Below are 12,574 nucleotides of genomic sequence, written 5' to 3'. Positions count from 1 at the left end.
AGGTGCTTAAAAGCAAACCCAAAATCCACTATTGGATTGAAAAACGTAGCGTACATGCTCCATAATTTAAACAGGTACAGTACTTAATTCACGAGGTATTGACACATCAGAAAACTAAACTACTCACGAAAAGAATATAAATCACGGCGACGAGACACAGAAGCGGCGGCGCGGCGCAGCTCTGCCTGCTGCCGGAGGTGAAGAAGTAGTAGTAGTTGCTGCCGCCGGGCCGCCCTCCCTTCGCCTCACCCGACGACGACGACGACGACCCTCCGCCGCCGCCGCCCTTCGGTGGCGACAGCACCGGATTATTCTCCCCCGACGACGACGACGACGACGACGACGACGACGGAGGCGGCGGAGGCGACGAGCACACCGTCGGGCACGTCCCGCACTTGCTGACGCAGAGAACGTTCGTGTCCAGCGCCGGCGGCGCTACCCCTGCACCTGCACCTGCAGCCGCGTCGTCAGCCGCCGCCGCGCCGGTGAAGGACGACACCGCCGCCAAGAACACCACGGCGACCGCCACCATCACCGGCGCCGCCCACGGCGGCGTTGCTCTCCTCTCCTCCATCGCTCTGGATCAGTGAGATTCCCGCAGCACTCGCGTGCAGGTGCGGCGCGCGCATATATAGTAAGGCGATCGGAGAGCCTGGAGACGAAGCAAACAATGTGCCATGCTTGAAGAGCAAGCTGGAACGGAATATGACTATGAGAGCTTCGTCACCGAAAAGCATGGATGCCAAAGCGGGAGAGAATAGATGCTCTTTGCTGTAGCGCCGAAGCCTAGCTTAATAATTCTTCGTGCAGTTTTCAAGATTTTTTTAATTGTTCATCGATCTCGGAAGTTCACTGTACATCTGATCAACTAATGCTGGATTAAATTACTAAGATCAGTGAGCGACGGATCCAACAAAAAAAATATTTCTGGATCCACGTTTGTCTTATTAAAATAAATATTTTATTATGATTTAATATATTACCAAATAACCTTAAATATGACCTTTAATTTTATATATTTATATAAAAATTTTAAATAAGATAAATGACTAAATATAGATAAAAATTAACGACGTCCGAACCAGAGTTGACATCTCATTAAGCATGCCTGCCTGCGGAATACAGCAAGGCAGGGCAAGGAACTTGCAACTCTACTACTTTCTCAAGCCAGGGAAGCTCGCCAAACGACTGCACCATAGTTCAATTCCTTGTGTGCCCACAGTTCAGTTACTCGTACTCGTAGAAACAGTGGCAGAAAATCCAGAGCCCAGATAAATATTGTTATTTCAGTGTTTGTTAGAAAAAAATTGTTTTGGATTCAAACAGAAACAGAAAATTTTATTATTTCAATTTTACTTTCATATAATTGCCATTGGCCGTTCCTTCTCAACCTACTTATTATCACTTTAGTTGTACCGCCATGGCCAGACTCATAATCAGGCGGTTCGCATTGATACCATTCCAGTTCCAGGACTATTTTGAAACGATTTATTCTCAAAACATAGGAATATAAGAAATACAAGATGGTGTTGTCAATCCAAATCACATGGATTGAAAAAAAACAACGTAGGAATAACCATTTGAATTGAGCACGGGAAAAACACAAGAGAATTAGGAGGGAGATACAAAGTGATTTTTTTCTCTAAAAGATTGGATCTCTTATTAAAATTCCTCCAAAATTCATATATTGAGGCATTACTAAGATATTTCAAAGGAATTTGTAAGAGACATTCCTTTGTTCCAGAGGGCCATATAGAATTTCTTTTCCATAGGAATCTACTACCTTTAAAATTTCTCTAAAATTCCTTTGTTTCAAAGGAGTCCTCAAACAATATCATTCTTTGATAAAGCCCATAAATATGTCCGATTTATTTGGTTAGTTGCCTGACATTAGAAATGCTGTAATGCATTGGGAGTTTGACAACATCACAGTAATTTGCCAAAAATTGGACGTTGCCAAATGTTGCAACATTTGGTTGAGTGGGAAAATTATTCTATCAAAATTTGACAATGCCAACAACGCTAGAAAGGCTTAGTTTGGTAGCATTTTCAAATGACTCCTTATATTTTTTTTAGGGATGTATGAAAAGTTTAACTGTCGGCTATATTTTACCACTGTATATGAATAAAATACGTTATTATATTTGATCTAAGTCTAGGTTAAATGCTTGTTTATATGATACCTAAGGTTGCCTCTACTAAACTTAGGCAAGTTGTGTCATGAGCTAAAACTTTGATACGAAATAGCTAGCCACACTTGTGGCATGGTTGGCTTCAAAATTTGACACGTAGGACCTAAAGTTAAGAAAATGCGACATGATGTAACTGTGGCAGGAAAGCAAACATGCGACTAAAAAATTATGGTATGACTAAAGTGTGATGTGGTAAAAAAATAAGGCAACCAACCAAACAACATCTTAAATTTTTTAATATACCATAGCAAGTTTAAAAGAATCTTGACATACTTTTTCTAGTTTGTTGCAATAATTTACCCACAACTATGCTACAACCAAACAACTATCAATTTAGGCTTTTACTGTTTCACTTCTACTTATAAGCCACAGTTTGATTTTTAAGATTAAATTTTGGAGTTAATTTAGTAGTTTTTTTTGTCATTTATCTAGCAATTTTTGTATTTGAATCTCAATGAACACATGTATAAAAGTTTTACTCAAAATTAAGTATTCTCAAAAAGCAAAAGGATCGGACCTAGTTAAACTCGACAATACCTTAGATGTGATAAAATATGAATGGCAACCAAACAATCCCACGTTGTAATAGTTTTTGGATAACCTGAGAATGCCACTGCCAGTAAAAAATAAAAGAAATGAGGCCATGAAATGCTTTGCTAAAAATCCTACGTATGATTTTTGTATAATATAAATATAACTATAATGTATTTATTCTAACATATAGTTACACTGTAGTCTGTATATATATGAGTATAACGTAAGTAATTCAACTATGAGTAATTTTTAGGTTACGTGAATACTAGTTATATTTGTAATTAATGTTAGGTGCATTATAGTTATATTATTGTGCTATTATACATACAACGATATGATTTTTAAAAACAAAATCATATACTCTCTTATTTTTTATATTTGACATAGTTAACATTTGAGTATATATTTGACCATTCATTTTAAATAAAAATCTCTATCATTAATTATACTATTACAATTAGTTTATTACTAAATAAAATTTAAACATATTTATATAAAAATAAATACAATAAACTATAAAAATTAATGGCGTTAAAAAAAGACCCAAAGGATTATATAAGTTAGGCGGCGTTTAGTTCCTAAAATTTTTTGGGAGACATGTCACATCGATACGTACGATCACACATTCAAAATATTAAACGTTGTCTAATTGCAAAACAAATTTTAGATTCCGCCTGGAAACTGTGAGATGAATCTTTTGAGTCTAATTAATCTGTCATTAGCACATATTGGTTATTATAGCACTTATGACCAATCATGTACTAATTAGGCTTAAAAGATTCGTCTCATGATTTTCTCCATAACTGTGTAATCAGTTTTAATGTTCATGTATATTTAATGCTTCATTTATATGTGATGTTTTCGAGAACTAAACAGGGCCCTAGAGCTTCTCCAAGAGGAGGCTAAAAATTAGCCCCTAATAATTCTGATCGGTATCGTACCAAAAACTATTAGATAAAAAAATCACCTTTCTCTCCAACAACCCTATAATTGGTTCCCAAAATTTTTAAAATGTGTCACGTTAATCTTTTCTCAATTAAAATCATTGGTATTCTACTTCAGAGTAAAATGCTAGATATAATCAATTTACTTGTGTGCAAAAAACTTTATGAACTAGTATATATCTGTTACAATACTTTAGTGTGCTGCGTCAATATACTTTTCAGGTTGTAATCCACGCTGAGCTACATCATAGAACCCCTATTTAGGCACATCGACTAGCAAAATCTATCAACCAGCCGTGAAGCCAACCAGGAGGGAGACGGCGACAACAGCCGGCTGAGATCGTTCCCAAGGGTGATAAATTGTTGTATTGGGAACCCAGCAGAAGGCTAAAATTTAGCTCAAAAAATACATATACTTAGAGATGCTAAAAGTTTAAAAGCGCTTTTAGGCATCCGTTAAAATGTGTTTTCAGTCTCTCGTACCAAAATTTAATTTTTAGAACTTATATATTAGTTTTTTTGTTGGAGATGTTTCAAAAGTCCCGGCTATGAATAACCGGAAAAGCGCACGGTGGACCCGGCCCACTCGCCCCGCGCTCCTCGCTCGCCGCGTGCCAAACTCGGAAAAACCAAACGCCGAGGATCATGTGACCCACCCCACACACACAACCGGCACCGCTCACCTCCCACTCCCTACACCCGATCCACTACACCCACCCAATCCGGTCCGTCCGCTCCCAATTGCGTGGCCCACACGTCAGTCACTCCCCGCACGAATCTCGAGGATCCCCCCGTCCCAACCTCCCCATCGCCCCCTCCGCGGCGGCGGGAGGGAGCACACGTACCACTCGTGAACCTTCCTCGCCGACGCCGACCACCGTTCCCCGCGCCGTTCCATCCTTCCCGGACCTTCTGGAAGGTACGCCGCCTCCTTCCGGATCCTTCTCGAACGCACGCCCTCCGGAGGTACGCGTACGCCTCCTCACCGCTTAATTGATTTTGTTCCTCGCTGCAGCATTCTCGCGTGGTGGTCCGTCGGGGCCGTCGTTCTGCGCCTCCCGCGGTGGCGGGGAGCGTGATCGGTTTGGCCGGCGAGGAGGGTTGTTCGGTGGGGGGGGGGTGTGAAGGATGGGGGTCGAGGCGGAGCTGCCGCGGGCGATGGACGTGCTGGCGCGGCGGGCGAGCGCGCTGCGGGACGCGTTGCAGAGGAGCCAGGGGAACACGGAGAGCATGGTCGCCATCCTGGGCTCCTTCGACCACCGCCTCTCCGCGCTCGAGGCCGCCATGCGCCCTACCCAGGTGCCCCCGCCCCCCTTTTTCTACCCCATTCCCTTCAATTGGCTCGTCGGCGATGCGGCGCGGGGAGTGAGTGCCGCCTGGTGGTCTCGATGGTGATGCATGCAGGTGAGGACGCACGCGATCCGGATGGCGCACGAGAACATCGACAAGACGATCAAGGCCGCCGACGCCATCCTCTCCCAGTTCGACATTGCTCGCCGGGTGGGTGCACCCATCCCCGTCTGGAAATTAATCCACAGCAAAAAAAAAAAAACAAATAAAAAAAGACACAGAATATACGATGAATTTGATTGGTTTATGTTGGGTATTAAGGTGGCTAATGAGTATGGTCCTTCCATTGATGGTCCCTTCTGCAACCTGATAGATAACGATGGTCATACACTAAATTTTTTTGTATGGTCATATTTATTAGTGCAGCTGAAAAGTTCATTTCGTTTTTCAGTCATAACCATACCAATGGTTAGCTTCTGTAGTTTTGTTGAGAGCTTCATCAAACTTTTTCAGCCGTTGCAATAGTTAGTTTCTTTACCACTTTTGAATCATTAGGCTGTAGTAATGGTGTAACCTGAACAGTCTTTTCAAATTTCAATATAGAATTTTGTTAGAATCTTCTTATGACGCTGCTGCTATTTTAGATAGGTCTGTATTCTTACATTGGATTTTAATTGAATTTTCGGTGCTATATTTGTTTATTTAGCTTTATCTCCGAATGGTTTGAAGACAAGACTTCTTTTGTTCACTAAATTTATGTTCATGCTTTCTCTGTTGAGCCTTAGGCTGAAGCTACGATACTGAGGGGGCCCCATGAGGATCTGGAGGGCTACCTAGAAGCTGTGGATCTGCTGAAAGGCATTGCTCGCTTCTTTTCCTCTAACAAGAACTTTAAGGGCGATGAAGGACTTCTAACTCGCGTCAACAATATATTATCCAAGTCTGCTCTGAAGATTGAAGAGGAATTCAGGCAGTTGATGAGTACATACAGGTAGAATTTATATTCCTGAATCCTGACCATGTTCATTCCTCTTGTATTGCTAGAGGATATCCTAGACTTCTGCCCATGGTAATTTATCTTGTATTGCAATAGATCTTCAAGTATTTTATTCCTGTCCTTTCAGCAAACCTATTGAACCTGATCGCCTATTTGATTGCCTTCCAAAGCCTCCACGGGCACCAAAATCTGACCATGATGCAGATGGAGGGCACTCCACTCACTCTGAACATCCATCCAAAGGTTTGGAGACTGGTGTATGCAGGACTCCAACACTGATTCCCCCAAGAATATTACCACTTCTTCATGATATAGCTCAGCAACTAGTTCAGGCTGGAAATCAGCAGTCATGCTATAGAATCTACAGGTAGGTTTGATATGTTAGCTTGACATGTAATTATTCTAATTATTGCTAGACAATTCATAATATTCGTTTATATCCCATCCATTCATTTGTGGAGTTTTTTGCTCTATGGATGGTTTTGACCTTTCCTTCCCACTTTCAATTGGCTTTTGAACTGGTTTGTAACTCCAGAACCTACAGCTACTTCAAATTAGTTCTCTTTGTTCAGAGACTCTCGCGGTTCGGCTTTGGAAGTGAGCTTACGGAAACTAGGTGTAGAAAAACTAAGTAAGGATGATGTACAAAGAATGCAATGGGAAGCCTTAGAGGCTAAAATTGGAAACTGGACCCAGTTTATGCGAATTGCGGTGAGGATCTTTTGGACAATTTCCTAGTGAATGTTTCCAGACATGAAACTAACAGAATGTGCTTCAATCAGGTCAAACTATTACTTGCTGGAGAACGGAGAATTTGTGACCAGGTTTTCGATGGTATTACTTTCAACAAGGATCAATGTTTTGCTGAGTTGGCAGGGAGTAGTGTATTGACACTTCTCAGTTTTGGAGATGCTGTTGCTAAAAGTAAAAGGTCACCTGAAAAATTATTTGTGTTGCTAGACATGTATGAAGTAATGCATGAACTCCAGCCAGAGGTATGATGGAAATAATTCATACAGAAGTACAAGGCAAAGTTCATATATTTAATTGCATCCTGGTTCTGCTGTGTAGTAGTTATTTACCATATGGAAGTTGCACTGACAAGTTTGTAGTGCTAGCATTTGCAATTCTTGATACTCCATCTGCTTTAATTATTTAAGTGTGTGAAGACTGCAAAAATTCTACTTTTACCTTTGTTTGAACCTCACTGTCAGGTTGAAGAAATTTTTGAAGGCAGATTTTGCTCTGAGATGCGGGAGGCTGCATTGGGCTTAACTAGGCGCTTAGCACAGACAGCCCAAGAAACATTTGCTGATTTTGAGGAGGCAGTTGAAAAGGATACTTCCAAGACTGTCGTCCAGGATGGGACTGTGCATCCTTTGACTAGCTATGTTATTAATTATGTCAAATTCCTGTTTGAGTAAGTATCACTGTTAGCACATTCTTGGACATGTAGAGGATTTGTGACTGTAGCAACTAGTTGCAGTTGCAATTAGTATCTATGTATGGTTTCACTCAGGCAAATATTGAATACATCATCTCCTTTGGGTAGTGACAAACTAATAATGCATTCTCTTTTCTGTTAGTAGTTTATTTTTGTATTGTCCTTATTTTTCCCTTTTGTTCCACCATCAAACATGTATTAGTCATATAAATGCTTTTAACACACTTGGATACTGTAATACTAGTAAATGCTGAGACAGATCCAAAAAACTTTGAAAAACCTCTTAGGTCCATTGTTTCAGTATATATACCCAAGTTTTAGTTCTTTAAGCGAGGTTCAATTGTTGATTATGTTTTTCAACTCATTTTGACAAACTTATATGTTTGACTTGAGCAGTTATCAGTCAACACTGAAGATACTATTTCAAGAATTTGATACTGGTAGTGAGACTGAATCTCAACTTGCAGTTGTTACAATGAAGATAATGCAGGCCCTTCAGAACAACTTAGATGGGAAATCTAAGCAGTATAAGGATCCTGCATTGACCTATATATTTCTTATGAACAACATTCACTATATGGTTAGATCTGTCCGCAGGTATATTTCCTTTTATGCTTCAGGCCTTCATCTGTTGTTGCCCTGGAAGTTGACCTGTTCAATACTCCCTCAGATCTTCATTTTTAGATGACGTATTAGAATATTACATCTGGATTATGGTATTGTCTAAGATGTCCACTATACTCCTGTTAATTTTGTGTCCTTTTTATGCTGGGTAGAGATCTTTGAATTTAATGTTGCATGCTGTCAATTTTCTTCTAATGTTGCAATGCATATGATATGACACTCAACTGTGAATACCTGTACATGCTAAACTGGGACTGTATGAGTGCATTAATGAATTGGGTGGAAGTATGTGCAAAGTTATTTTCTATTGTTAAGAGTACACCCGAAAATATTTTATGGAACATTGTTCTTGAAAAAATAAGGCATAATATATTATTGGGAAAATGTCCAAACTATACCCCTTGAATTTTCGGAGTTGTGAAATGTTCTCTCTGAACTATGAAATGGTTTATATTCTTTAACAATTTGAGAAGTTTAAATATGATATAATTATGAGAGGAGTAACTTTTTTGTCACCTCAGATCAGAAGCCAAGGATATACTTGGTGATGACTGGATTCAGAGGCACCGCAGGGTTGTACAGCAAAATGCCAACCAGTACAAAAGGGTTGCATGGGCAAAGGTCAGTGCCTGAATGAAATCTCCAGTACTCTGAGTCTCTGGCATACTACATTTGTTATGTTTTAGTACTCTCTTTTCCCTTACTAGGATGTTATATTTTGTTTGTCAGTGTGGCTCATGCAGAGAAACTATGATCTTCTATCTGTTTGAGATAGTGTAGGCAGTTATTGAAGACCTGTAGCAATTTAGCAATAACTGATCAAAACATCAATTGATTTTATCGCAGCTAAAACTGCACTTGAAGCAAGGATTTATAATTCAACTGCAGAGGTTATTGTCTTGAATTTAGGTTTACTTTAAGCTTGAGTCAATTGATGTTCTGCATCTCTTAATGAAATTGGTTGGCCCGGTCTGGGCTTTCCTGGCAAAAAATTGATGTTCTGCATAATCTATCATAAATTTAACTTAATTTGTGAAGTGAAAAATTGTGAACTGCTGAATTCCATAAGACATGGTTTTGTATGCATGCGCTGTGCAGTGCTGTTGTATCATGCCTATTCCTTGTTTAACAGTGCATAATTTCTGGTTAGACTGGATAGTTCAGGATTTTGTTCACTCTTGTAAACAGTGGCGTAGCCGGGAATTTTTCCTTAGGTAGTCCTACCACACAAGTTAGTATCACATACAAAACAGGGGACTCCAGAGGTTAGGCAGTACCGACGGGTGGCCCGCATCCTTAGGCAGCCATGGAGCTAGAGCAAAACAAAGGGTGCCTGACTTACTTTTCCTATAGTTGCATATATAGTTCTAACCAAAATGTATTAAATAAATAGGTATCCGTCGACTATAAATATTACTTATTCAAATGATGACAATATAAAAAGTGCATAATTTTCAACATGCACGAAGACTGAAGAATTCGCAAGATGCAACAATTCTGTTTAATTAATATGTAGAATTGCAATTTGCTGGTTGTTGGAATAAATGTACATGTGTATTTGCTAAGAAATGAACAAAGGAAAGGAACACTATAAGCATTTACAGGAAAATGAGTCATGGTCACCTAATAAATTCAGAAAATATGGTTTGTCTAAACTCTTAGCTTTTTGATTCGAACATGGCTTAGCGATTAGTGAAATACTGCAATTTGTAATGATTAATCGATTAGTGAAATCCGGGGTGGTCACAGGCCCACCCGGACCACCCCCTGGCTACACCACTGCTTGTAAATTGTCAAGTACAGTGAACAAGGATCCTGTTTTGCTATAACTACCTTGTTTGAATTATTTCAGATTCTTCAAACACTCTCTGTTCCAGGTGCTGGTAGCACTGGTTCATCACCAGCTGATCTTAGTAATAGTGGAGTTTCAAGAGCTATGATTAAAGAGCGGTCTGTAATGTAGCAGCATGTTTGTTCAATATTTTGCATATGTAACAAACAACAGAGGTCACAAAATTGCATACTCTTCTCTTGCCAGATTTAAGTCCTTCAATGTGCAATTTGAAGAGCTTCATGCTAAGCAATCTCAATGGACTATACCCGATCAAGAATTGCGAGAATCTCTGAGGCTTGCTGTTGCTGAAGTTCTCTTGCCAGCCTATCGGTCTTTCGTCAAACGTTTTGGGTATGTTGATTGTTGATTAGCATTTTTATTAGCTTTCCTGCCATATGTCCATCTAGTTAACTGGCTACAGATTAATAGTTCATAATGAAATGGGCATATGCTATATGGCCATTTTTCCATTGGTTTTTGCTCTTTGTGTTACCTTTTTTGTTTTAATTTTTTATATTTATTTATGTGCATTAACCTGTGATAGGGACTTTGATGGTAGAATGGCTTCCTATCTGTGTTTTTGTACTCCATTTTTGGCCTTAAATTTCTGCTGATCAACCCATTGGTATTATTATATGATTTTATAACTCTTTTGACTTCCAGAAATCTCGTTGAACATGGGAAGAACCCAAATAAGTACATCAGATACTCCCCGGAGAATGTAGATCAGTTGCTGGGTGAGTTTTTTGATGGACAGCAATTTGGTGAACAAAAGCGGTGAGCATAAAGGCTGGATAAAGGGAAGAGCACTGCTTGTAAGTTTTGCAGGAGAGCATGGAACAAGAAATTCTACAGCAACTAACCTTATTTGCCATCATCACATATATGATGCTGACCTACTTAAATAGCATACTAGTAACCCCAAATAATGCCACTCTGGCAAGATCCCATGTTCTTTCATTATTTTCTATTGGCTATCTTCCATGTTACGTTCGAGAAGGCGTTACTCACATAAGGTGTTATAGTTTTTTATTTTATATTAATGTCTCTTTTCAGGGATTGTTAGTTTCTTTTTGTTTAAGGAAATTTTATGGTCCTTGAGAAAGTATCTCGAGATACCAAATATTAGTGTAAAATTTTGGTAAAGCAGGTACCTATTACCTAAAGGTATCGTTTCAAGGATGGTAAAAGAACTCTTTTATTTATAATCTGCAAATCCATTTTTGTGCGGCCTTGTCAGTTTTGTAATTGGCTTATGCCTTTATGGTTCCTTGGCATATAGTAGTATTTACTTCAGATGATAAATTTTGGTTTTGGTAACCTTTGATGGAAACAAAACTGTGTAACTTCTGAATGAAGTGATTTTAGGTGAAGCAGATATTCCCAACTTTCATTGTCTACTAGGAATAATATGTTTATGTTGAAACCATCTCTGATAGTAACGTAGGAACTGATGCCCTTCCTACATCTTTTTCTGATAAGTATATACTACTACTGATAGTGGTGCTCTGTATATTCTCAGTAGTCTATGTTACTTTTTTTTAGGTAATGGAAGTTTTATTGAACTCAATCAATTTCATCAGTAGTCTATGTTACTATCGTACAATAATTAATTACTATTTTCCATGTTCATTATCAGATCCCTGGATAATCTCTAAGTTTGTTAATCATTGCTTGCTTGTTAAAGCGACGCACTCAAAAATTGTTTGGTCTGTCATTAGTTTGCTTTGCTTTTGTTAATTATTGCCCTCTTGGTGTTTCTATGAGAAAGTTTTGCTGGCACTATATGAGAGCCTTTAATAATTGGGACGAGCCAGTATAAAATCTGGACTAGACCTATCATCCAAATTCCATTCTGCTGTGCTTGGTAAGCATGGCATTTGTTAATTTAGCTCATATGGTGGCCATCTCTCAGAATTTTAATTCTTCTACAAATGTTTCGATATAACAAACTGCATGCAAATTGCAAAGATGATCTGGATCAACTCGTCGTCCTTTGCAAAGTTTGTCTTGCTTCTTGGTGTCATGTGATGTGTAGCTGTAAGCAAAGATTACCACCATTTCTTGCAAAAACATGATCTGTAACTGGAAACATGTGGCTTAATTGAGTTATGAAGGAGGGCTAGCTGATGATAGATAAACAGACATGCCAGAATTCAGGTATTTAGGACCATGGTTGGTAGGTGGTCAATTTGGAGTAGGAAGAAGATCTGGTCTCTCTTTTGTGTGGTGGTGACCACAATGGAAGGTTTAGCAGAATCTGCCTGCCTAGCCTGTTAGCTGTTGCTTTGAAAAACATCGGTTGGTCTGGTTGCTGTGGCATGATGATTCCTTGATGCTTTCGCCATCAGACTATCAGAAAGGGTTGGAGATTGAATTCGAGATTGTGACGGTTGCCAGGGAGCGTCCTGCAAAGTGCTTTGCAGATGACCTTGAGAAAAATAAAAATAAAAATGGTTGGTGATCTGAAAGCCTTACCCAGCAAGACATGGCTGGTTTGATCTCACATCCCTGAGAGCCTGCAATAGTGAAGAATAGTCTTGCTGCATGACCAATGGTGAATTCAGCTATGGCAATGGTTGCATATTGTGTAGATGGCACTCACTAACAGGCAGCTGACTGCACGCTTTATTTATTAGAAGTGAAGAAAAGGAGAAAGATTGAAAGGCTGATGAAAGCAGAAGGAAGAACCGGATTCCAGGCGAAGGAAAGCGC

The 12,574-nt window shown here is 39.5% G+C and overlaps 1 protein-coding gene across 2 annotated transcripts; it reads left to right on the top strand.

Moving 5' to 3' along the window:
- The first annotated feature begins 4,375 nt into the window (after window positions 1-4,375).
- LOC102710076 (exocyst complex component EXO70A1-like) lies at window positions 4,376-11,128 on the top strand. Of its 2 annotated transcripts, XM_006663776.2 has the most exons (13): window positions 4,392-4,589; window positions 4,686-4,969; window positions 5,075-5,170; window positions 5,746-5,951; window positions 6,085-6,324; window positions 6,530-6,668; window positions 6,740-6,952; window positions 7,172-7,377; window positions 7,798-7,998; window positions 8,547-8,646; window positions 9,878-9,975; window positions 10,064-10,210; window positions 10,523-11,128. In XM_006663776.2, exons 2-13 carry the CDS (start codon window positions 4,799-4,801, stop codon window positions 10,638-10,640), a joined length of 1,935 nt encoding a protein of 644 aa, XP_006663839.2. In that variant the 5' UTR covers window positions 4,392-4,589; window positions 4,686-4,798; the 3' UTR covers window positions 10,641-11,128. The 2 variants fall into 2 exon arrangements, with proteins under 2 accessions (XP_015698447.1, XP_006663839.2); XM_015842961.1 differs by lacking the exons at window positions 9,878-9,975; window positions 10,523-11,128 and having other exon boundaries at window positions 4,376-4,589; window positions 10,064-10,150.
- The last annotated feature ends 1,446 nt before the right edge of the window (window positions 11,129-12,574 follow it).

This window comes from Oryza brachyantha, chromosome 12, assembly GCF_000231095.2.
Source record: "Oryza brachyantha chromosome 12, ObraRS2, whole genome shotgun sequence".
In the NCBI taxonomy this organism is placed as follows: Eukaryota; Viridiplantae; Streptophyta; class Magnoliopsida; order Poales; family Poaceae; genus Oryza; species Oryza brachyantha.
The sequence above is the reverse complement of the archived record's forward strand: the minus strand, read 5'-3'. Positions and strand labels throughout refer to the sequence as shown.

Coding starts and splice junctions, on each gene's coding strand:
- LOC102710076 (XM_006663776.2), top strand. CDS start 4,799: ATGGGGGTCGAGGCGGAGCTGCCGCGGGCGATGGACGTGCTGGCGCGG. Junction 7,378..7,797: donor TATGTCAAATTCCTGTTTGA/GTAAGTATCACT, acceptor TGACTTGAGCAG/TTATCAGTCAACACTGAAGA. Junction 9,976..10,063: donor AGAGCTATGATTAAAGAGCG/GTCTGTAATGTA, acceptor TTCTCTTGCCAG/ATTTAAGTCCTTCAATGTGC.